The following is a 25572-nucleotide window of genomic DNA, read 5'->3' as shown; positions in this document are numbered from 1 at the left end:
TCTTTTCGGCTTTTGGCTAGTATGCAGATACTCCTGACAAAAGCTCTAGTGGGTATTTGTTAGTCATTTATATGATTAATGTGAATGAGATTACCAGAAAGAAAGTTTATTGAAGAGTTTTGGCAGGAGGAAGAGGCAATGGAAGGAGAAATGCATAACCTTGGGGACAGGAAAAGCAAGAAAGAAAACAAACTGGGAAGCCTGGGGGAGGCAACAAACCTCACCAGCTTCCCAGCTTTACCAGCAAACCACTTTGAATTCAGTTTGACTGTCTGGGAAGTAGGAGAAGAAAGAGATGGGTTCCTGTCTTCCCTGGTGGCTCAGTTGGTAAAGAATAGGCCTGCAATGCAGGAGACCCAGGTTCGATCCCTGGGTTGGGAAGATCTCCTGGAGAAGGAAATGGCAATCCATTCCAGTATTCTTGCCTGGAAAATCCTATGGACAGAGGAGCCTGGTGGACTACAATCCATGGGGTTGCAAGAATCAGACATGACTGAGCGACTAAACCACCACCATCTGTCCTAGGGAAGGTCACAGGTCACTGTCACGGGTAGACAAGGGATGCGGGAGAAGTGGGCAGGCTGCGTGTGCTGCCTGTTGTCCAGTCACCTCCCGGACTCTGCTGCAACGGAGAGGAAGGAAGGAGGGAAAGGAAGTCTTCATGAGTCCTGGGATGGAACTCAGAGGCCTTGGGTGGCCTTACTTTCCAGATTTCACAGGAACCTGGAATGACAGTATTATGCCAATGGATATCACCCAGAGGGCCCTGGGTGACAGGCGACACATAAACACTTAATGCTTCAGTGTTATCAGTTTATTAGTAGTTTTCCAAACCTGAAGAATGCTGTAAGTAAGTTGGAGGGACAGGATGAGGAGGCTAGGGAGTGTGACTCTGAGCAAGCCTCTTCCCTTCCAGGGCTCTCAGTCTTCCCAGAAAGAGAGATCTCTAGGGACCACACTTCTCAGTCTGTTCTGCATCTATCACTGGGGACATGAGAACTAAGGCAGGGGTGCTGGCCTACCCCTGGTACTGTCTAAGTGTCAGGAAAATGAGTGAAGCAGCGAGTAAAACTTTTTTTTTTTTAAGTGGGGGAAGGAAATGCAAAATAAATCACAAACCATTATGGACCGGTGTGGGGGTGGGGTGTCTTGCCACTGCGATTACATACAACCAACAGTCTTGTAGTCTGGAAAGAACTTGGTTTTTTAGAGTTTTAAGTTAAATTAGCAATGGCAACCCACTCCAGTACTCTTGCCTGGAGAATCCTATGGGCAGAGGAGCCTGGTAGGCTGCACTCCATGGGGTTTCGAAGAGTCTGACTTGACTGAGCAACTTCACTTTCACTTTTCACTTTTATGCTTTGCAGAAGGAAATGGCAACCCACTCCAGGGTTCTTGCCTGGAGAATCCCAGGGACGGGGGAGCCTGGTGGGCTGCCGTCTATGGGGTCGCACAGAGTCGGACACGACTGAAATGACAGCAGCAGCAGCTCTTGTTAGTAAGACCATAAGAATCTAGCTTGATGGTTCCCAGATTTGCTAACAATCAAAGCTGAAGTCTTTGACAATAAAATTCTACATCTATGATTCTATAACTTCGATTTCAAGAGTGTAAAATTCCAAGATTTTCTTCAGTGTCTGGTAGAAGGTTTGAGACTGGGCACAGGGGGCACTTCCTTGAGTGGGGCCCTTACATTCCCCAAAGAATAGAGAAGTCAAGGGAAGATTCTACCAATGGGCCTTATTTCAGGGAGTTTGAGGGTCTTTCAGACCAAGTTGGCCAAGAATGAGGCCTGCTGGAAGACTGTTAAGAGGGCAGGAAAGAGCGCTGAGCAGCCAGGTGTAGGCTGCGGCCCTGCCCTTATCTGGCAGCTGTGCCCTCTGCTCTAGCCACGACTTCTCCCACTGCCAGACCTGAGACCCACTCCAGTAGAGGAGGCCTTATTATAAGGATAGAGCGTGGCTCACGGGAGTCCAGTAACAGGCTCCTGGGTACTAGAGCACCTGCCCAAATGGAGGCAATTATCTTCTGCATCTCTTGGGAGACGCCATGTTACTTTTCTGCATATTTGCACAATTTGGGCCTTCCCATTGGCAGTTTCCCACTGGCCCCTCGCGTCTGCCCCCAGCCTCCCTTGTTCTCCTGGATCAGGCTCTTTTGCCTCCGTGTACACGTCCAACTGTCCTTGTGTCTCAAGGTCCCCATTCCAACTCCCGGAAGAGTCTGATGGGCTCCACTTACCCGCCAGCCTATGGCACAGCGAGCCGGTTTCCAGCGCCTGGACCAGGTCCAACCATCTCCGAGCGGTGGGGAGAGGGGGAAGACTCAGGGACCCTCAGACGGAGAACGCGCGGCGGTCCCGCAGGGACCTCGCGCCCTCGCCCTTCCGCTCCATGGTCTCGAAGAGCAGCCGCACCAGCGCCGGCCGTCCCTGGGCCACCAAGGCCCGGGCCAGCCCCAGCACCTCGTCCGTGTGCGCGCGCCACACGCGCTGCAGCTCCTGCCGCAGGCGCGCCGCCGGGTACTTGTCCTGGGCGCGCCGCAGCCACACGTCCACCTCTCGGCCCACCTCGCCGTCGCTGAGCTGCGCCTGGCTCCACTGCGCCAGCAGCGCCTCGAGCAGGCAGCCGAAGCCCTCCGCGTGGCTGCAGCCCGCGTCGTCCAGCTCCACGGCGCGCTTGAAGCAAGCCGCCGCGTTGGCCTCCTCGCCCTTGATGCGCAGGCACTTGCCGCGCAGCAGCTGCAGCTCCGGCAGCGTGGCGCCCAGCTCCGACTCGCCGGCCTTGGCCAGGAAGACCAGCGCCTGGTTCAGCGCTGCCTCGTCCACCGCCAGCAGCTCCTGCACGGCGTCCACGCCCATGTAGTAGTAGACCTGGGGTGGGGGCGGCGGCGTGAGCCTTCCTCCCCGGCTCTCTCGCTGCTCCCCCTTCATTCCAGTCTCACTACTTACTGTTTTAAAAATTCCATGCATTCATTCCCACCCTCCCCGCCTTCAACAATTATTCATCGCAAAGTTTGGTCTCCCTCTCCTAGAGAAGGAGACAGTGCTCTCTCTGATTCCAGCTCCAGCCCCACGAATCTCGGCCATATAACCTTGAGCGGGACCCTCTCAGGGCCGCAGTTTTCTCTCACAAAAGATATTGTAATCTCTCGGTGATTATTCCCTGGGCACAGAAGGAATCAGAATAATGGCCCACGCTTTCCGAGCTCTTAGAAAGAACTGGGCCCTGTTCTGAATGCTGTTGGTGCATCACCACCTATAACCCTCCCTGTAGCTGTAGGAGGCAGGTACTACAGGCAGGTTATCAGGCACAAGGATGCCCCCGTATGCTTCTGTGTCCTCAGTGCCCTGGCGTGACATAGAGTTAATAGTTTTTGTTTAGTAAGCCACTGACTACCCAAGCCAAGAGGCTGCCTTACCTGGCCGATGTCCAGGTAGGTCTTGAGGCCTGGGCACACCTTGACCACTTCCTCGAGGTCAGCCTTGGCGCAGGCCAGGTGGTTCCTGTCAGGCATGCCCCCAAGCCCCAGCTTGCCTCGCTCCAGGTCGTGCAGGTAGGCTCTGATGTGGATCTGCCCAGAGAGAGTCAGCTGAGGGAAGATGCTCCAAGCCAGGACCCCTGCCCTCCTTGCTGTTGTCCATAAAGCCTGTGTTTTTTCCCTCGACAGCAACTCAGGGAGTTTCTGTGGTGCAGTTGAAAGCCCCTGAGACTGGGACTCAGAAGTGCTGGATCCTGGTCCTGTGCCAGCTTGGACCAGCCTCTTTCTGGGCATTAGTTCCCCTCTCTGTGCAATAAAGGGGGTTGGATGAAGTAAGAGCCATTCATTCATTCTCTCACTCATTCATTCAACAAATATGTCCTGAGTGCCCACCATATACCAGGCCCTGTGCTAGGTACTGGAGTGCAGTGGTGATAAGACAGATGAAGTCCCTGCCCTGGCAGAACTTAACATTCTAGTAGGGATGATGATCATAAACAAGTAAACGGTACCACTTCAAGTGGTGACGAGTACAATGAAAAAATAAACAGGTGATGGGATACAGCTGACTAGGGGAGGGAGTTATTTGAGATGGGATGGCAGCACCGATTTTGTGAGGGTCTGTGTAAGCAAGTAGTGTGGGAAGAATGGCAGGTGGCCCCAGCTTACAAGCATCAAATTACAAATGATTCTAGACCCTTGCTTTCATCACCACTTCCTCCTTTTCCCCCCACATCTGTTTGGAGCATTTAGAAAATCTAGAGGTTCGGGAGAGGTAGGGAAGAGGTGGAGAAAGAGCAAGTAAGAAAAAGGGGTTGTTGTCATTGAAGGTATTAATACTTTATAGCCATCAGTAGGCTCTGGTTCTAAGGTAGCTTTAAGGTGGGGGTGGGGTGGGGGTGGGAATCTTTGGCTTTGGAGCCAGTTGAACTTGGCTGAATTCCAGCCCTTCCTCCCCTTCATTTACATGACCTCTGTGAGCCTCATTTTCCACATCTGAAAAATCAGTACACTAAGATCTTCCTTGGAGAGTTACCGTGACAATGGAGAGAACATGTTCTAGCCGGGACCTAGCAATGGTGGGTGCTCAGTTTATTCACTCATTCAAAAGATCGTCAGGAGCCTGCTATGTGCCAGGTACTGTTCTAGGATATATAGTTGAGAGCAAAATGGCAAATTCCCTGCCCTCGTGGAGCATGTATTTTACCTGGAGGGTGGGGGGAGAGAAATAAACATAAACCAGAAAATAGTATGTTAGGGAATGATAAATGCTAAGAAGAAAAAATAAACCAGCACAGGAGGACACGATGTGCTGGTGAGAGGCTGGCATTTTCAGGAGGATGGCTGCTAGCAGCTACCTTTTCAAGCCCTCAGTGAAGTGAGGGAGGAAGCCAATGGGACATCTGGGAGAAGAGCCTTCTAGGCAGAGACCCTAACTAGTAACTGCTGGCAACATGATTATGTCATCAGGACCAAGACCCAGGGAGCAGATTTGCCCTCATGTCCCATGAAAGGTAATAGAGAAGGCTGTTTAGCCTGGAGCAATGTAAACTCAGAGGTCCAGATCTCTGCCCCCAAGCAGTGCATTCTGTGGGGACTCCTGAGGGCAGATCTGAGACCAGTGTGGGGAAGCCAGAGGCAGGCAGCTCTTGGTTAAATTAGTAATCTGCGGAGCTGAATGACCATAGTGGACTGCCTTAAGAGACAGTGAGCCAGTTAAAAATATACCTAATAATAGTAATCAACCACTTATGAACTCTTACTATGTGCTCAGTACTGAGTTTTACACACAGAATCTAATTTAAGCCTCATAACAACTCTGTGAGGCAGGTACAATTACCTTCAGCCTGTTTATAGATGAAGAAAGTGGGGCTCGGAATTTAGGCAAGAGTGTAAGTGATGATGTGGGATTTGAACCAAGGCTAGCTGTGTTGAGAGCCAGAGCTGTGCTTTACGACATTAGATTTCCTCCAGTATACCCTCTGCCTTCTACGAGCACCTCTCATACTCCTGGCATCTGCTTTAGATGTGACCTCACTTAGTCTTCTGACAACCTGTTAACACAGATGTTATGATCCGTATCTTCCAGGTTTGGGAATGTAGGTTTGGAGCGGTAAGTGGCTCACTTGTCCCAGGTCCCACAGTGATAAATGGAGAGGCCAGAATTCCACCCAGGTCAGTCTGACTGCCCGAGGTGCTAATCAGAGAGGGGGCTGGTAGGTAGCTGGCCAGGTCATTGTAGAAGGGATGAGCAGTGGGTGGTAAGCTCCTTCATTCTCTACCTTGATAATCTTAGAGAACACAAACTGCGAGCCTTGAAGACACCTAAGCGCCCTTCTACCATGAAGGCACCCTGACCTCTGGGCTCTGGCCACGGAGCCTTGGCCCTTGCTCTCTGATTCTCAATGGCAGAATGAGGCAGAGCTGCAGGCTGACTCACCTTGGCCCTCGTGCAGTATGCCTGCCAGTTGAGCTCTGGATCTCGTAGGACGTCCAGGGCCATGTTGCAGGTGCCAATGGCCATGTCCTGCTTTCCGAGGAAGTGGAAGATTTTGGCTAGGCGATTAAGGATGGGAAGTTGGTCCTTGGCAATCTCGATGGCCTGAGTAAGGGACAAGGGTTAGAGCAAACCATCTGTCTGGCTGTTTGCTAGAACTGGAATGTCATCTCTCAGTAGGGCCATATCACCCCAAAATTTTCATCCACCTTCCAGCTCTAAGTGCAATCATATCATGGGGCCCAACACTTTGGGGTACAACTCATTGACACTCAACTCCCAAGAGCCTAACTCACTGCCATGCTCTCTGCCATTTTCATGGACATGTCCGGTGAATCCCTCCAGACCCCAGGTCAACCCCTCTCACTCAGACATATCAATGTGTGCTCCCTCATTTTTCCAGGACAGGTGGGAAGAGGGGCCAGAATCAGCCTCTACATCCCCCAAACTCACACAGTGTTTCTACCCGGGCCACAGCACTTGCCCCAATCCTAGTACAGTTACCGACAGCTCCTGCCTTGTGTTTGTTGCTGCCCCTGAGATAGTGAACTCCTGCAGGGCAAGGGCCCCATCTCTCCGCCTCTGTGCTTGGCACAGAGTAGGTTCCCAAGGAGGGTCAAAGGCAGTGTGTTAAATCAGACACAACTCTTGGAGCACACGTGAACTAGAGTTTATGCTCCACTCTGTTCTGAGATCTCTCACCAAGAAACTGCTCATCACCCATCAGCCAACACTGTGACCTGCCCCAGGGCATCATGCTGACTGTACAGGGGGATGAGAATCACAGGGTCCCTGTCCTCCAGGAAAATCTTAAAAAACTGAGCTCAGTGCGAAAATTGCCACCGAAACAAGGTATCAAGAATAAGGCTTGAACAGCACTTTAAAGTTTACGATAGACAGTTTCATCTACTACCTTCTTTGAGCCTCTAAATATCCTAGAAGGTGGACAGATCACATAATCAACATATAAGGAGGTTCAGGGATGGAAGTGACTTGTTTTAGGGTCACAGGCCCTGTGAGCAGAGCTGGCATCTACACTGTGCCAAGCTCATTTTCTCTCCACTGTGCCATGGGGCTGCAAAGGGGAAAAGCCTGAGGGTTCAGTTCAGTTCAGTTGCTCAGTTGTGTCTGACTCTTTGCAATCCCATGGACTGCAGCATGCCAGGCTTCCCTGTCCATCACCAACTCCCGGAGCTTGCTCAAACTCATGTCCATCGAGTTGGTGATGCCATCCAACCATCTCATTCTCTGTCGTCCTCTTCCCCTCCTGCCTTCAATCTTTCCCAGCATCAGGGTCTTTTCCAATGAGTCAGTTCTTTGCACCAGGAAGCCAAAGCATTAGAAAATTGCAACTAGCTTAGAAGATAGGCCTGGAAAATGGGGTAGGCCAGACCAGGTGTCGGAGAAGGCAATGGCACCCGACTCCAGTACTCTTGCCTGGAAAATCCCATGGATGGAGGAGCCCGGTAGGCTGCAGTCCGTGGGGTCGCTAAGAGTCAGACACGACTGAGCGACTTCACTTTCACTTTCCACTTTCATGCATTGGAGAAGGAAATGGCAACCCACTCCAGTGTTCTTGCCTGGAGAATCCCAGGGACGGGGGAGCCTGGTGGGCCACCGTCTATGGGGTCGCACAGAGCCAGACACAACTGAAGCAATTTAGCAGCAGCAGCAGCAGACCAGGTGTTGGGAGGGTCTGACTCACTTTGCTTTTGTTTGGGATGGAGAGAAAGGTGTGGTGTAAGGGCACTTCCTGAGCAGGGCGGGGAAGTAGGGAGAAACCCGGAGAAGCAGTTGGTTCCAGGGAGAGGAGGCTGGGGTGTCAGGCTTTGTCCAGGTTTGGAGGGTGATTGTAACCAGGGGCACATACCTTGCCAAAGCAGTCCAGGGGATCGGTTCCCGAAAACCCGCAGTCATGGACACCCATGGGCGTGGTGGAGAAGGTGTCCTTCCTCTCCAGCAGCATTCCAAGGTAGCACCAGGCCAGAGCTAGGGGGCGGGGGGAGAGGCGTCTCAGGGAGTAGCATGTGGGGAAGGGGAGAGCAGGCAGGGGCCAGCACCACCCAGGTGTCAGCCCTGGGAGGACAAGGTCAGGGGCAGGGGCAGAAATCACTGCGGGCCACCCAGAGAGAAAGACAAACAAAGGAGGGCAGAGGGGACTTGCGAGTGAAGGGGGAACGATTCCAGTGCTTGTTTTGTGTTTTCTACATCCCCTAGGGGCCCTCACGGAGGGTGCCTTCTGCTGTCTGACCCCAGCTCTCCCCCAGCTCTGGTCCCTGTGTGACAGTGACCCCTCCCTCCCGTCTCCAGAAGGGCCTTCATTCCCCCACCACAAAACGGGGATAAGAGGCTGAAATGGGGAGAGCTCTGTCTCTCACACTGGGTTGCAGACAGGCCTGGACATGTGCCCTTGGAGTGATGTGCAGGCGCATATTCGCTGGGTGACGGGTGTGAGCTCCTTGAGGGGAACAGGGAGTGGAGGGGACAGGCTGAGGGGGAGAGAAACAGAACGAGAGGCGGGGACAGTGACAAGACTGGGAGGGCTGCTGATGCGTGTAGGGAGAGCCCACCCCCTTCCCACTCCCCGCTGCCGCCCCCATGAGCCCGACCTCGGGGGTGGGGGTCTGAGGACTTGAGGACTTGCTGCAGCAGGGCCAGTGTGCGGTTGAAGGCTGGCAGCCTCTTCTGCTCCTTGCTGCCCAGCTCCAGGAATATGCCATCTAACCTGTGCCCGAGAAGGGGATGTGGCTGATCAGGACCCTCCCAGTGGTTCCCAGGTTGCCTCGAGTCCTCCCCAGGGTAGTGGCAGGGAGGGGAACTTGGAGCACCCTTGCCATGGAGATTTCCCCCCTGGGTTCCAGGCCCCACTTTTCCCCCTCGTCCCTCCCCACCATCCCATCCCCACCCCCAGCCTGACCTGATGAAGAGCGTTGCCATGGTGAAGTACCAGCCCCTTTTCTCCTCCATTGGGATCTAGGGAAGCAGAGAATGGCTTGTGCTGCTGCTATTGAGGCACTGGGGACATTGTTCATAGAGTCCCATGCTTTCCCTGAACCCCAAGAAGCAGCAAGTACACTCTTGATCATAATCCTGCCTGGTTCTGCCACTGGCTGGCTGGGTGAGCCTGGGCAAGTCACTTCACTTCTCTGACTACAGAGAATTTGACAAGATGACCTGAGTGAATGCCCCAAGCAAGGGGCCCATCACAGAGCAGGGACGGGATCCATTTCCTCCCCTCCCCTCCCCTAGGCTCCTGATCCCCCCACCGCAAGGCCCATACTCCACTGGTCACCTTCTCTCTTCCCCGCCATCTACCTGCATCTCCTCTTTGGCCCCATCTCTCGCCTTCCACCTTCCTGAGAAGCCCCTTTGGGCATGTGAGTGAGTTCAGCTGAAGCCCAGGAAGCCCCCCCCCAACCCACCAAACTTATTTCCCATTATTATTCTTGCCAACTTTGCTGTGCATTTAGACTGACTTGGGCACCAGATAAAATATTTATGCCGTTATTTATGGGAGTAGCTGCTCCTGCCTCTGGAAGGAATTTTAATGAAAACCAATAAAACCCCCAGTGCATATCAGCAGCTCTGCCTCAGGCTCTGGCCCCTCCCTCCAGATTCATCTCCCGTGGTTGATTTCCAGGCTCCATTCTGCACTCCCCACCCCCCACCCACCATGGCCTTCTCAGCTTAGGGTCCCATTATGCCTCCACCCCCCACCCTCAGTAGTCAGAACCAAGTCTTCAGTCAAGCCAGCATTTCTGGGTATCTGTGGTGTGAGGCCCTGTGTTGGGTGCTTATGGGCTGTGGCACTGAATGGGACCCGCACCCTGGATGGATCACAACCTGCCTGGGAAGACAGACTCAGGCATGAATAATAGGGCTTGAAGGGGCACCTGCCATGTGCCAGGATCTGACACCCATCATCTCAATCTCACAACCCTAAGAGGTAGGCATCACTCCCACTTTACCAAGGCACAGATTGAGGCTCAGAGAGGTAGAATGACTTGCCCAAGGTCACACAGCATGCAAGTGTCAGAGCTGGAATTTGAACCCCATTTGTTAGTCTCCAAAGCCCTTGCTCTTCTCATCACACTGGCTTACCAATAGCTATAATATGAAGCAGAGTTTGATCAAGACCAAGAGGTGGATCTAGACAAATGGAGCAGGAGGGGGATGCCATTTCCAGTCAGAAGACTCAGAAGGTCTCACAGAGGGCTCAGATAGTAAAGAATCTGCCTGCAATGCAGGAGACCCAGGTTCAATCCTGGATTGGGAAGATCCCCTGGAGAAGCGAATAGCAACCCATTCCGGTGTTCTTGCCTGGAGAATTCCATGGCCAGATGAGCCTGACCAGCTATAGTCCATGGAATCGCAAAGAGTTGAACGCGACTGAGTGACTAACACACGCCACACACACACACACACACACACACACACACACATACACACACAGGGTGGGCTGTAAGGTGGGTCTTGAATTGGAGTGGTATTTCAGAGGGTGGGGTGGGGCACAAGGGCATTTCAGATGGAGGCTCAGCCTGGACATGTGTGAGCAGTTGAGGAGCATGAAGCACAGTGAGTAAGAATGGAGGCAGTGGGGAGCTAATGCTGGCAACTTAGGCTGTGGCTGTTCTGGGGTGGCCTGTTCAGAGGAAGAGAGGAAGGGGGACCTGTGAGTAAATCCCAGTGAGCTGTGTGACTGCTCATAGGAGAGAGGTGTGAGCCCAGGCCCAAGCCAGGTCTGGTGGGAAAGCCAGACTAAGACACAATGAGCAGAAGGGATACCAGGGGCTGTGGGAGGACGTTTCCTATATGATCCAGGGGGACCCCCAAGGCTTCCAAAGGAGGGCATGCTGGAGCAGGATTCTCAGGGACAAGTAGGAACCACCAAGGTGGATATAGCGAGAGAGGACATCAGATGGAGGGCACATTTGTGCACAAGCTCAGAGATGAGTGAGCAGGTGTGTCAGGGGCTGCATGCAGCCTGGAGTGACCAGCATCCCAGTTATAAGGGGCAAAGGGAGGAGCCAGCAGGGGGACATCAGGAGGGGCCCCCAAATGCCAGGCTCAGAACCTGGAAGTCATCTGCAAGGCAATGGGGAGTCATAGCAAAGGTTTGAGCTGGGGAGTACCAGGATCCCATGTGTTTTTACATCCACATCACCTTGGAAAGTTACCCTGTTACTTATGTGGGAATATGTGTATGGGGGTTTTGGCTGGGAACAGGGCTGTCTGGAAGGGAGAGCAGCAGGTCTAAGGATTAAGGGGCATCCATGAGAGCTCAGTGGAGAACACTGACCAAAGCAAAAAGCTGGGATAGGCTGCTGGATAAACTTAACCTGCTGTACCTACATAGGACCTGGGACATGGGAAGGGGACTCAGGTTCATAGGCCAAGCTGGCCAAGGACCTTGGCACAAGGTCAGCACCTGTCCACATGAAGGACCAAAGCACGTGTGCTTCAGGCTCCCTGGCTGCCTGTGGGTATGATCCCATGACCTCTGGTTTCATGCCCACTTTGAGGTTGGCTAGGCTGAGTCATGGTGGGGAGACACAGAACCCGCTCCCCTTTTGAGGCTCCTGACAAGGAAACATGACCATAGAGACAGCAGTTGTACTAGACAAGGAGAGGGCTGCAGTGCCCAGAGCAGAGGCTCAGTGGCTAACAGGCCTGGCCACAAGAGGAGGGTGGCCCTGGGTGGATGTGTTACCCCTTAGAGGCTATATCCCTATCTGCAAAAGGGCACTGTGAGGCAGTGCCCAGCCTTCCACAAATATCCATAAATATCTGCCCCCTTTCTCCTGGTTTGGGTTAGAGACGTGCAGGGTTAGGAGTGTCTGGGAGGCTTCTTTGCCCTATTTCACTTCTAGATGGAGCGTTGAGGTCTCAGGCTCTGGCATACAGTCATTCTGCCTTACCCACTTTCTAACAGCCCCACCACCACCACTGTGCTCCTGGGGCTTCAGATGCCCCGTAGGGTCCACAGGTTCCCAAGGTTGAAGAGCAATGTGCTATTCTCAGGCTCTGCCTGGGTCATAGCCACCCTCTTGTTTGGTATTCAAGATGCAAGAAATTAAGTTATGTGTCCAAATCACACAGTTAATAAATGACAGAGTTGGGACATAAACTCATGCCTTCATAGTTCTAGCCCCAATGCCCGTCAACAGCACTCAGTTGTTTTGATCTATCCCGTTATTATATCCCTGAGACCACAAAGGTGAAGCAGCTTGCTCAGGGTGACACACTGGTTACCATCAAGACTCGAAACCCAGTGGTTTCACCACCATTCTGATAGTCTTTAAGCCTGGTAATAGTTTGCACTAAGTAAGCAATACTACCATCTAGTGGCAGACTGCCTGAATTGCCGGGGCAACTCCTGAATGTTAACTCTCTTCCCTTCTACTTGAAGACTAAAACTGATTTTCAGAGAAGTAGCTAGCTGAGTGACATCTCTCTGATAAATTCCAAATGGAGCCCCTCCTCAGATCCCACTCAAGGTACCATTTGAAGGAGGGCTTATAGGGTTGCAAATTAGAAGTGGAGTTAATGGTATAAACAGGCCTGGCTTGAGGCCTCCCTGTGCTTGGGTTCCAACCTTCCATCCCTAGTACAGAGAGAGACCATTCACTCTGCTGTGCAATTCTGGTCCTAAAATGAGCTGTCTCTTTAAAAATCCTTCTGGTTGTAACTGAAGCAGCAGCTGAAGCTGTTACCAAGGGCAACCTGGCAAGCCATGGTGCGTTAAATTAAATTAAACAGGCCTCTGACTGCCCCCCGCCTCCCCTCCTGAAGAAGGGAGGGGGTGTTCTTCCTCTCTCCTGGAGAATGAAGTTGCTGTGAAACCTCTGATGGCTGCAAGGAATTCACTTCCAGAGTTGATGGCTCCCAGAGGCAATATATTTGGAGGCAGCCCCCTGGAAGGGGGCTGACAGGACCTCTGCCAGGAGAAGAATGTTGACTGGGGGCCGCCCCGGGTGAGCTGGGGCAGGACACCCCACCCTTTCTGTTGTTCATCCTCATCAGAACCCCGTGGGCTGGGGGCTCCAGGGTCTACAGGGGGTGCTGGCCAGTAGGAGAGTCCGCCCAGGCTTCAAGCTGGACGGGCTCAAGTTTGGTGGCTGCTCCGTGGCAGACCGGTGGGAGGGGACGCAGCAGGGCCCCAGCTCCAGCGCTGCCCTGCAGTAGCTGGGTAGATCCTGGTACTAGCTGAGGGTGAGAGTGAGGCACAGGCAAGGGTTCTCAGGACGTTTCCCAGCTCCGCTGAGGCCCTCGCCAATATTTCCCTCACTTTAGAGATGGGCTCACAGAGGCGGAGTCTCCTGATATTTCATGCCAGGTCTCCCTCTTCAAATTCCTGTTGTTACCCCCAACACCTCGCTGCAACTCTGTATGGTGCTTACCGTTTACAAAGTGCACTCATTGCAGATGCCAAGTGATCCTCAGAAAGCCCTGTGTGGAATGTAAAGTGGGTCATCATCACCCTGTTAGTACATATGGGAACACTGAGGTAAGATGATGTCCTCAAAGACACACGACTAGTGTGACAGCCTGGACTGAAACCTGGAAATGCTGGTTTTTTTGCTATATGAATAAAAGTGCATTTTATTGAGCACTTACTATAAACGAGGCACATAATTTACATGGGTTATCAAGAATTATACAATTATCCCGATTTTACAGAAGAGGCACCTGTGGCCCTAAGTGGCCCTGCTAGACGGTAGCAGACCTGGGAACCCAGCAGCTTAGCCCCAGAGTCCCTGCACCTAACTACTCCAGATGCTGCTGCTGCTGCTGCTAAGTCCCTTCAGTCGTGTCTGACTCTGTGCGACCCTATAGACGGCAGCCCACCAGGCTCCCCTGTCCCTGGGATTCTCCAGGCAAGAACACTGGAGTGGGGTGCCATTGCCTTCTCCAAACTACCCCAGATGAGTGGTTCTCAAAGTGGGGTCTCGTGACAGTAGCATCAGCATCACCTGGGAACTTGATAGAAACACTGTACGAGACTCTCGCACTGTGGAGAGCGGAGGGAAAATGGCAGGCTAACGTATCTCTTTTTAACAGAGCCGAAGGATCAGCAGTTGTGATCCACAGGGTAGCCTGAAGATCCACGCTGCCACAGCTGGGTGGGTAATCGACAAAGGTGGGTGATCTGGCAGAACCTATAGTGAATATCAGGGTTAGGATGAGACCCTACAGAGCAGGTGTGTGCTAACTTGGCAGATACAAGGATGGGTCTCAGATGGCTAGTCCGTTTACTTCAAAAGGTGACCCTCAAACAAGGAAATGGGCTCAGCTGGTAAAGAATCCGCCTGCAATGCGGGAGACCTGGGTTCGATCCCTGGGTTGGGAAAATCCCCTGGAGAAGGGCAAGGCTACCCACTTCAGAATTCTGTACAGTCCATGGGGTTGCAGAGTCGGACACGACTGAGCGACTTTCACTTTAGCTACTTTAGGGGATTTCAGCAGAAGCTCTCTTAATATGCCAATGGCTTATTAATCTACATGTGTCTGCACAGGCTCTCTGTGTGTGCACAGGCTCTGTGTGTGTGCACGTGTGCTCAGTTGCGTTCAGTTCTTTGTGACCATTGATTCTGAAGGAAAATGTCTGCCTTGCAGTTCAAACTTTGCCCCTGAGGACTTTGTAATCTGTGTTTCAGAGTCAGTTCCTGAGAGCTGACTAATTCTCTTTCAAGGGAGGGGCAATGAGAAGGAGGAAAGAGAATGAATATTTCTCGACCATTGACTGTCCACTGGGCACTTCCGTGCACTGTGGCCCTGAACCTGCAAAGCAGACTGAGAAGGTGGAACACATCCTCCTCCTTTTACTGGTGAGGAGAGAGAGACTACGAGAAGAGCTGCAGCCAGCCCCACAGGTCAGGGGGAAAGTACCAAGATTCAAGTTCAGATCTGCCTCCCTCCAGCGCCCCTGTTCTTTCCACCTCATCACACGGACCCTGTGGAGGCTGATGCTGCAGAAATAAAAGTCACCAGGTGGAAGGCCTCAGAAATAAGCTCTTCCTGCTCAACTGGAATGTCCTCAGTGATGACACAGAGCAAGCCTCTGGGCTCTGCACGCGGAGCCCCACCCCACCCCACCTGGCTCCCATGGGGGCCTGCCCCAGAAAGGCAGGGCAGGTGAGGTTCCTACTCACCCAGCTCCTGCCTCAGTGGGGGTAAACAGAGGGCTGGGATGGGAGTTGCCCCCCACTGCCTCTACCTCCCCCAGAGTTCCTGGAAAGCCTACTGGCCCAGCCTGGGCCTCAGTTTCCACGTCTACAAGCGGGGATGATGCACTGGTCTTGCCTCTCACAGGTGTGTGGGTGAGAGTGGTCCAGCGTGACTGGGCAGAGGGGGCTGGGGGCTGGGTGCTGAGCCATGGAGGTGAGCTACCTGTTCAGCCCTGACTGGGTTCCCTGCATGGTCTTCATGGATTTTAAGATCAGAGCAGATGGACGGTAGCTCCCCATTGTCACCCCCTTTCTGGTCCTAGATCCAGAGCCATTTCTTTAGTCCCTGGTCCCTAGAGAAAAGGGGCTCTGTCTAGTCCCAGGTCCAAACCCGACTCTGGCGCTGGGTGGATCTGACGAAGTCTCCTGCCCTCTGTGGTAATAACAGTGATGCCTGCATTTTCTCAGCTCCTCCTGTGAGTCTGGGCTGTGTGCGCCCTTAACACACTTCTGTCTTTCCTCCTATAAAGAAGGCAGTTGGGTCAGAAGATGCTAAAGGCAGCTTTGGCTCTGGGGTCCTGTATCAATGAGGAGGGGAGAACCAGTTTTCCAGATGGCCAGAAACAGAGGGAATGAAGCCAGCAGCAAACTCAGAAAGTGCTGTTATGGCACCGAGGCCATTAGAAGGCTGGGACCAGAGCTCGGGAAAACTGTCCCTCAGCCAAGGCTTTGTGTTGGAGAGACCTGAGTCCATTTCCAGCCAGCCACTTATGACTGTGTGCCCTTGAGCAAGTTCCTACACATCCTGGAGCCTCAGTTTGCTCATCTGTAGAATGGCGTTAGTAACAGTTCTGATTCCCCAGCATTTCTAGGAGGTGCAAGTGAGATCATCTGTGAAGAGCACACGAGTGCACAGTCTCTAGCTCATTGTCCAGTGTCAGTCATCCAGCTCCTTTTCTAGCGGAACCCAATCAAATCACTCAGATTTGTGGAGCCATGAATGTATGTATACGTGTGTGTGTGTGCGTGTGCACGCGTGTGCCTGCGTGTTTGCAAGCACCGTGGGAGGAGAAACCCTGCCCATGATCTCAAAAGTTGGAGATCAACTCTGAAGTCCTCAAAGCACCATTCCTGACGTTCCCCAAGCTGTGGTTTCCTCCCCCTCTGTGTGTTTATGTGTTTTCTTCTGCCAGGAGGTTTGTTTCTTCCCCCACCTCTTGCTCTCAAAGCCCTTCCTGTCCCTGAAATCAGCCTGGCCACCACTTCAGTCCAGTGACGGAGGAGGACTTTCCTACCTCGCACAGCCACTCAGGCAGGGCTAAGTCAGGAAACCAAATCCTGAGCCCTGGCTCCCAGTGGGGTCTTCTCCCAATTTCATTGTTCTTTTCCCAAAGCTGGCTCTGGGCAGAGTTGAGGGCAAGCTCAGGGGCAGGAGGAAGCCTGAGGAGGCAGAGAGGAGGGTGGGTGCTCACTTAGAAGGAGTCTTGGCTGACCCATCAGGGGTTGAGGATGAGCAGGCCACATCCAGCCAGGCTTGCTGGGGCTGGCCTTCCCTCTGCGACCCCGTTACCTCCTCCCACACCCCCCGTCAGGCTGGTACCACTGTCTCCATTTCACAGAGGGAGACACGGACACTTAGAGAGGTTGCACAGCCGGCCCAGGTCACTCAGGGTGTCCTGCAGCTGGCAGACTGTGGGATCCCAGCAGTGCCTCTGTGTGCACAGTGGGCCCAGTCGCCAGGGTCTTGGGCAGCTGCATTGCTGCGGGGGGATGACTGGGAGAGTGGGAAGGGAGGCTGGGGGAGACAGGGATGTGGGGAGAAGAAATCTATTGAGAGGGCAGCTCCTTGAGGAGTTCTCTGGTCCTGGCCTCCCTGATGGTGGCAGAGGTGTGTGTGTGTATCTCCCTGATGGCGGCAGAGGGGTGTGTGTGTGTGTGTGTGTGTGTGTGCCTCCCTGATGGTGGCAGAGGGGTGTGTGTGTATCTCCCTGATGGTGGCAGAGGGGGGTGTGTGTGTGTGTGCGTCTTCCTGATGGTGGCAGAGGGGTGTGTGTGTGTGTGCCTCCCTGATGGTAGAAGAGGGGTGTGTGTGTGTGTGTGTGCGTGTGCCTCCCTGATGGTGGCAGGGTGTGTGTGTGTGTGTGTGTGCGTCTTCCTGATGGTGGCAGAGGGGTGTGTGTGTGTATGTGTGTGTGGGTGTGTGCATACCAGGGACCCTGGATGTTGACCAGCAGTGACCTCTTGGCCCTTCCTGCTAGGTCCCAACCCGCTGGGTGCGGCGACAGTGTGGAATGCCCACACCTTTGTTTGTGAGGCTGGCTGTTGGGCCTCCCAGCACCGGCTCCGTCCTGCCCGCCCCAGCTGGCCAGGTGAAATCTGGATGGCCTGTGTGTCACCTTGAGCCTGTTCTGTCCTCTGTGCGACAGACAATCACAGCACCCAGCAGCAGTGTGTGTGTGAGGTTTGATGTGCTAAAATGAAATGTGCTAATGAACGTAAAACTCAGCTCCGCGCTGGTTCCTATTACACCCAGAGCCAGCCCTGGTCCAGAAGCAGGGATGAAAGCTCTGCATGAGCGTGTGTATGTGCATGTGGGTGAGTGTGTGAAGCCACCAATATTCTAGGAAAAGGGGGAGGAACTCACATAACCGAGTCAGCTTGGGACAGAGATTTTGTTTTCAGAGAAAAATAAGTTTGTTACCTTATTTTAGAAAAATAATAGGAATTTTAAGACTAAAAAACCAAATTAAATTTATCAACAGTCACAAATTCCTCTTAGGTCCAACCCTGTGCCAGACGCTGGGAGGCAGATAGAGACAGAAGGCTCACCCTCTTGGGGGCAAGAGAGAAACTGCTTGGTGATGAGTCAGAGGCTGAGAACAGCTCTCCTGTGGAGCAAAGCCCAGGGCCGTGGGGGCCCTGGATGGGGCGGGCAGGCAAGGGGCTGGGCCCCACCGTGATCTGCACTCCACCTGGAGCCCTGCGTAGTCTCTTTCTTACTCCTCACAGCAACCCTGTGAGATGATGTTAGAATCCCAGCTTGCAGATAAGGAAACTGAGGCTCAGAGAAGTGAAGTGACTTGCCCTTAACCACCTGGTAAAGGAGGAAGAATTTAAACTCTATCTGTCTAACTCCAAAGGGTTTGCTCTTAATACCTCTCAGCCTCAAGACTCCACCAAGAAACCATCTAGGACTGTGTGGAGGGCTGACGGGGGAGGAATGATGGATAAAACAATCTGCCTCATCATATTTTTGTAACTTGAAGATGAGGAAAGAGAGGGAACGAAGGGCTGAGAGGGAAGTCATAGACACCCACTCGCACACGGATACGCTGCTTGTTTTTGGATTATGGGCTGAATTACTAACTTTTATAACGTTTTCTCTTGTAATTTTAGTTAGCAGATGAGCAGCTGTCATTGATTCTTTGGCTGACCTTTATTCTTTGAGGTCTGGGGGTCTCCTCCCTGCCTGGGATAGTCCCAGCCCCCTCAGGATGAGGAACCTCTTAGAGCCGCTGTACTGGGCAGGTGGGACCCCCCGTCACGGCTCCTGTGGGTGGCAACCCTCTCAGTGATGGGTTCCTCAGCTGCTGCTCCACTGTCCCTGCTTCTTCGCCAGCCCAGTGCTGACTTCACCTCTGCCCTCATCCTGCCTACCCCCTACCTGCACATATGGCAACCCTAGGTTTCCAGGAGGCAGCCCTGGCGGGGGGCTCCCCTCCCCACCCCACTGGCTATCTGCACTATCCTTATTGCACCCCACTTCTCCAACTTCTCCAGAAAGAGCAAAGGCTTTGGAATCAGACAGAGTGGCGTGAACCCAACTGCCCCTTACTAGCTCTGTAGTCTTGGGCAGGTTACTTAGCCTTGCTATGCCTCAGTTCCCACACCTGTAGAATGGGATCAGAGGGATCTTGTGAGGACTAAGATGAAATTCGCAAGGCACCCGGAGAAGAATATTCTTCTGCATGCTGAATGTGCTGAATATTCAAGCAGAATATTCATGAATATTAATTATTGTGTGAAAGTGTGCATTGTACGAAGGAAGGCTTCAACATGGAGGTGAAATTTGAGCTGGGTTTTGATGAATGGAGCTTGCTTTCTAGGCAAAGAGAACAGTTCCTGCGTTGGGAGGTGTGAAATAGCACAGCATGTTTGGAGAAGTATGAGTAGTTTAGAGTCCCTGGGAAGTAAGAGTAGGGATTCCCTGGCAGTCCAGGGGTTAGGACTTGGTGCTTTTTCTGCAGGGGCTCTGGGTTCAATCTCTGGTCTGGGAACTAACCTCCGACAAGCATGGCAGCCAAGGGGAGGGCGGGGACAGGAAATGCAGCTGAGGAGGGCAGGAATCAGGCTTCAGAGTCCATATCAGCAGGGCCACACTCTCCTCCCCCTGGGAAGCTTCCAGCCACCCTCTTTCCAGGCCTCACCCTGTGCTCCAGTTCAGCTGTCACCAAAGGACCTTTGCACATACCACGCCCCTGCCAGGAGTGCCCCCCCCACCGCCCCAGATTCCTGCCAGGACACTCCTGCTTCTTCCCGAAGCCTCCCCCAGTCACCTGTACTGAAAGGAACTGTGCCCTCTCTGAAGCTCAGTTATTGTCACTCTATGCCCAGGACCTCAACTTGCCAGGTCCCCATTGATTCCAACACAGGTCTTGATGTCCCCAAAGTGGATTTCCCTTGTAATCCTCTGGCGGGGGGTGCGGGCGGTGTCCTGTTTTTGGTTCAGAAACTATGGTCTCTGGTGTACAGAGATGGAAATACCAGATCACCTGACCTGCCCCTTGAGAAATCTGTATGCAGGTCAGGAAGCAACAGTTAGAACTGGACATGGAACAACACGTCCAGACTGGTTCCAAATAGGGAAAGCAGTACATCAAGGCTGTATATTGTCACCCTGCTTATTTAACTTTTACGCAGAGGACATCATGAGAAATGCTGGGCTGGAGGAAGCACAAACTGGAATCAAGATTGCGAGAAGAAATATCAATAACCTCAGATATGCAGATGACACCACCCTTATGGCAGAAAGCCAAGAAGAACTAGAGAGCCTCTTGATGAAAGTGAAAGAGGAGAGTGAAAAAGTTGGCTTAAAACTCAGCATTCAGAAAACGAAGATCACGGCATCTGGTCCCATCACTTCATCGCAAATAGATGGGGAAACAATGGAAACAGTGACAGACTTTATTTTCTTGGGCTCCAAAATCACTGCAGATGGTGACTGCAGCCATGAAATTAAAAGACGCTTGCTCCTTGGAAGGAAAGTTATGACCAACCTAGACAGCATACTAAAAAGCAGAGACATTACTTTGTCAACAAAGGTCCATCTAGTCAAAGCTATGGTTTTTCCAGTAGTCATGTATGGATGTGAGAGTTGGACTATAAAGAAAGCTGAGTGCTGAAGAACTGATGCTTTTGAACTGTGGTGTTAGAGAAGATTCTTGAAGAGTCCCTTGGACTGCAAGGAGACCCAACCAGTCCATCCTAAAGGAAATCAGTCCTGAATACTCATTGGAAGGACTGATGCTGAGGCTGAAACTCCAATATTTTGGCCACCTGATGCAAAGAACTGACTCACTTGAAAAGACCTTGATGCTGGGAAATATTGAAGGCAGGGGGAGAAGGGGACGACAGAGGATGAGATGGGTGGATGGCATCACTGACTCAATGGGCATGAATTTGAATAAACTCTGGGAGTTGGCTATGGACAGGGAGGCCTGGCATGCTGCAGTCCATGGGGTCACAAAAAGTCGGACACAACTGATCAACTGAACTGAACTGAACTGGTGTACAGAGCTGAGAGACAATTGTCACCTGGCACAGGCTATGCAATAAATATCTGTGACCTCAGCCAGTCATAGACACATCTGACTCATCCCTTTGCACCACTCCCCTAGAGACGGGACTCCAAGAGGTCTAGTTAATGAAGGAACAAATGTTTGCTCCTCCCTTTGTCCATGAGCTTCTGAAAGGCAGGAGTTCTTAAAGATAGGGCCTGGCACACAGTAGGTGCTCAATAAATGTTAGGCTGAGCATGTGCCTCTCAGACTTGTCCATAATTTACCAGTTTATGGGCACCTTTACCCCATGATTTGATTGGATAACCACAGTAAACTATTGTTTAATGTTTATAAAGCAGACATGAGGCCAGAGATGAAAAGTGACTTGTCCAAAGTCACACAGCAAAATAATAAGAGCTGGGTGCTTTAACTCAAGCCTTCTGCTCTAACTATACAAAATCATCATTGTCTTCCTGATTGTGACTATTTCTTGAGCATCTGCTCTGTGTAGATAGTTTATAAGCACACGCATGTGTGCGTGTTAAGTTGCTTCAGTCGTGTCCGACTCTTTGCAAACCTTTGGACTGTAGCCCACCAGACTCCTCTGTCCATGAGATTCTCCAGGCAAGAATATTGGAGTGGGTTACCATGCCCTCCTCCAGGGGATCTTCCTGACCCAGGGATGGAACCGGTGTCTCTTATGTCTCCTGCATTGGAAGGTGGGTTCTTTACCACTAGAGCCACCTGGAAAGCCTATTTATAAGCATGATCTCTCCTAATCCTCAGATGATGAAATGGAGGGAGGACTCCAAATCCCCAACTGTCTCCTGGGATTGATGGGGGCTGACCACAGCCACTCTGTGCAGACCTGGGGAGCTGCCACTGGGCCAGGCACAAGGATACGGCACAGGGCCTGGCAGCCACCTCCCACCTGAAGACATTAGTTCCCTCCCTGAAGCATTGGGCAGGGCCCCGATTGCCATTCTCGCTGGCGGTCCCTAAAGAGGAGGGTGTGAACACACCATGGTGGGGCAGACCAGCAGCAGGGAGGGAGGAGTCAGCCTTTATTCCATTTCTATGCCCAAACCTCTGCCTCCCTCCCCACTTCCTCCGGGACGCCTTCCTCCAGTGAGCCCCCTCCTGAGAGCAGGAAGGAACCTTGGAGACCATCCAGTGCCCCCTTCCCACTCCCCTTTCGCAGTGGGGAAACTGCAGCCCAGACAGGAGAAGGCCCCAAGGTGGGTGGCTGCAGCTGAGATGAGAACCCAGGCCTCCTGGTCCCCAGTCCAGGGCTCTTCAGGCCCCATTCTGAGACTGTGACCACAGTCAACATATACCGAGCTGGCCAAGTCTTCCCTGGAGAGCAGCTGACATTCAGGGCCTCAGACTCAGGCTTTAAAACAGATCTGGGGTCGTCTGTGATCCTGCTGTCCCTGTGCAAGCTCTATTCTAGGTGCTTTCCAAACATCAGCTCTTAGTTATGACATCTACCAAATGATGATGTCTCCATTTTACAGATGAGGAATCCTAGGATACAAGTACCATTATTATCCCCACTTCATAGAATGGGAAGCCCAGTGATGCTAAGGACCAATTAGAGGTGAGAGCATGAAGGACTGGGATTGGGACCTGGATTGTCTGACTCAGCGCCTACCGTCTTAACCTCCACCCTGCGCTACTCCCTTTAAGTCAAGCCCGTGCCTCCCACATAGCACTCCCTGAGGTCTTAACTCCACATTTCCTCTTAAGCTTTGGTGGAAAATGTTCCAAGGGGGTGTGCAGAGGCCTTGTGAATGCAGCCATCCTACTCATGTGAAAGCTTGTTGTCATTTAACTATCACAAACCTAAACCATGATAAAAAAAAAAAAAAGTCATCATTACCAACTCAATCCTGCCTGTGCTATGCCTTCAAGGAAAAGTCACGGTACCTCTCTGAACTGTGGTTTCCTCTTCTGTAACAGAAGGATAAGGCCCTCTATATCAGTGTCAGCCATCTAATGCAAGCAGCCTTTGGGATGGCCCCCAGTGATCCTCATCACCTGGTATTCATGTCCCTGTGTAACCCCCTCTCTTTGCATGGGGGCTGGACCTAATGACTTGCTTCTAATGAAGGGAAAACTGATGGGATATCCATGAGAGAAGGACCTGTGGGAGGTCTCTGACCAATAGCCAGTGAGGAATTGAATTCTGCCAACAGCCAAGTGTGTGAACTTGGAAGGAGATCCCCTCAGCTCCCCCAGGCTGAGCAAGCCTTCAGATGAGACTGCAGCCTAGAGGCACCTACTGAACCATGCCTAGGTTCTTGAGCACACACACTCTGAGACCATCAGTGCTTGTTGTTTTCAAGCTGCTAAATTTCAAAGGATGTTTGTTATACAACAATGGGTAACTCATATACCCAGGATTTGTCTGTTTAGTGCCAGGCCTACGCCACACGGACGTTCACTCAAGAAAGCGCTGCTGTGTCCAGGTACCATGCCAGGTACTGAGTTTACAGACAGACATCTCTACTCTCAAAACCTCAAGGTTGAGCTGGGGAGACAGACTTGTAAACGGACAGTGTGAGCAACATTGTAGGAGCCCCAAGGATGTCCTAACCCAGCCTGGTGAAGTCAGTGGAGGGGATGTCTGAGAATAAGGAGAACCTTCCAGGCAAGGGTGGAGCAAAGGGCACTTCAGAAAGAGGCTGAAGACGTGCCAAGGTGGGCTGTAAGGAGACCTGGCCCACAGGAAGCAAGGGCAAAAGCTTGACTGGAAGGGGGAACATAGAAGAGGGAAGGCAGACAGCAAGATCACAGAGGCTCTCCAGTGCCCACCAGAGAGCCTGAGACTTATCTGCTAGGCAGTGGGGAGTCACTGGGCGTTGTAAGCGGCTGAGGGATGTGACCAGAAAGGTTGAGCAACATGAACACTGGCAGCAGGGTTGGGGCAGAAGGGTCAGGGCAGAAACCCAGGCAGGATGATGGCGACCATATTGGTACAGGCAGGGAATGATGGAGGATGGGCTGGCGGAGGGAGGCATTAGAGGAGTGGATAGGCCACGGGTATATGAGGAGGTGGGATGGACGGAATCTGGGGTCTGAGTGGATGGGGATGGTGGGTGAGGAGGAGAAAGGAGTCAAGAATGCTGCCAGTTTCTGGCAGGATGCAGAGCTGTGCCTTATAGAGAGGTGGGTGCACACAGATGCAGGGATAGGTACTTGGAGGAACAAGACGACAGGGGTGAGTTGGTGTGCTGAGTTTGCGGTACTGCCAGCAAAGAAACCTAGGCAGGCTAACCGGCTGGAATGTGGGTCCACTCCCTAGTCCAGCAGAGAAAAGCTACAAGCCCAGTCTGGGACTCAAGACGGGAGAGGCACACTGGAATGGTGTTCCGGAAGCCAGCGGGCCGGGGCCAGGGGAGAGTGTGGGGCCATGGGCGTCCCTGTGGACGTTAGGGGCCGCGACCCCAGCCAGCCCTCCTAACCTGGAGACGTCACCTACCTGCTGCGCGTAGCTCAGCGCCTTGTCGTAGAGCGCGATGCCAGCCTCCAGCACGCGAGCTCGCTCCTCCGGGCTGGCGCAGCCCACGTCGAAGCCGTGCGCGTAGCCCTGCTCCGCCAGGCAGCGCGCGGCGCGGAGCTGGGGGTCCTCGGCTGCCCCGCGGTCCCCCGCCAGGCCCATGAGGCTGGCCAGCTGCCCGGCGCACGCCTCCTCCTCTTCCTCCTGCCCCAGCCGCCCGTACACGTGCGCCAGATTGGCCCAGGCATTGAGGTTACCCGGATCCTCGCGGGCCACCTCGAGGAAGCGCTCGCGGGCCTCCTCCAGCTCCTCCAGGTAGAAGGCGAAGGCTCCCAGGAGGTGGCGCACGGCGGGGCGCTGCGGAGCGGATGCCAGCTCCAGCTCCTGCCGCAGTCCCTCCCGCTGCAGCTTCAGGTCCCGGGCGCGGAGCGAGACCGGCGAGCGCGGCTCGAAGTTCAGCTGCATCTCCAGGTGGAAGTGGCCCGGGAGGTAGTCCAGGTCGTCGATGAGGGCGTCCAGGTCCTCGGCCGCGACCTCGGGCTCCGCCATGGCTGCCCGGCGGCTCCCCGGGCCTGGCCCCCAAGGCTGCAGTGGAGGGGGGCGCCCCTCTAGCGAGCCCGGCGCGGAAGGCGCGGGTCAGCTCGCAGAAGCCTGGGGCACAGCCACCTCCCATCCCCGGCGCCGCCCGCCGGTGGGTGGGTCAGAGCCACTCAGGAGCGCCCTGTGGGTGTTTCCGCTTTCGCTGCTCAGCGGCTTTTAGACGCCTGCATTGCACAACCAGGTGTGCCTGATACACTGATGTAGTGCCAAATGCGGGGCGTGTAACGCCCAGTACCTGGCAAAAGGTGTGCTTTTACTCTCTCTGCTCAGCAGATGAGAAAAAGTGAAGCTCAGACGAGAAAAGTACTTGCCCAGGTCACAGAACTGGGTGTGCCCAAGCAGGCCTGGAACCCAGTCTGCTGAACCCCAAGCCAGTCCCTTCCTCCGTGAGCACTCCTCCACCCTGCGTGAGTTCACCTAGTCAGGCCTGGCCCTTCCAGTCAGCACCAAAGCTGCCCTCACTCCTGTAGCTGTCCCAGTTCCTCAAAGCTCCTCAGTGTTTGCTTTACCTGTCCCCTTCTGCAGATCTTCCTTAGCTGTTATTCA

General features: G+C 53.2%; 1 protein-coding gene across 1 annotated transcript; it reads right to left on the bottom strand.

Moving 5' to 3' along the window:
• Nucleotides 1–799: 799 nt before the first annotated feature.
• Nucleotides 800–25130, bottom strand: TTC22 (tetratricopeptide repeat domain 22). Its single transcript, XM_019957394.2, has 7 exons — nucleotides 24409–25130; nucleotides 8895–8950; nucleotides 8587–8702; nucleotides 7848–7966; nucleotides 5921–6082; nucleotides 3421–3573; nucleotides 800–2872 (listed from the first exon to the last, which is right to left on the bottom strand). Exons 1-7 carry the CDS (start codon nucleotides 24973–24975, stop codon nucleotides 2336–2338), a joined length of 1710 nt encoding a protein of 569 aa, XP_019812953.2. The 5' UTR covers nucleotides 24976–25130; the 3' UTR covers nucleotides 800–2335.
• Nucleotides 25131–25572: the final 442 nt, after the last annotated feature.

The sequence above is a fragment of the Bos indicus genome, chromosome 3 (genome assembly GCF_029378745.1).
Source record: "Bos indicus isolate NIAB-ARS_2022 breed Sahiwal x Tharparkar chromosome 3, NIAB-ARS_B.indTharparkar_mat_pri_1.0, whole genome shotgun sequence".
Lineage (NCBI taxonomy): Eukaryota > Metazoa > Chordata > Mammalia > Artiodactyla > Bovidae > Bos > Bos indicus.
The sequence above is the reverse complement of the archived record's forward strand: the minus strand, read 5'-3'. Positions and strand labels throughout refer to the sequence as shown.

What these genes read in the sequence shown, in the direction of transcription:
- TTC22 (XM_019957394.2), bottom strand. Translation starts at nt 24,975, where the DNA reads ATGGCGGAGCCCGAGGTCGCGGCCGAGGACCTGGACGCCCTCATCGAC. An exon ending in CGCTGAGCTACGCGCAGCAG is followed by an intron (nt 8,951 to 24,408) that starts GTAGGTGACGTC and finishes CTGCTTCCCTAG; the next exon opens with ATCCCAATGGAGGAGAAAAG. An exon ending in CCTACCTGGACATCGGCCAG is followed by an intron (nt 2,873 to 3,420) that starts GTAAGGCAGCCT and finishes CCCCCACCCCAG; the next exon opens with GTCTACTACTACATGGGCGT.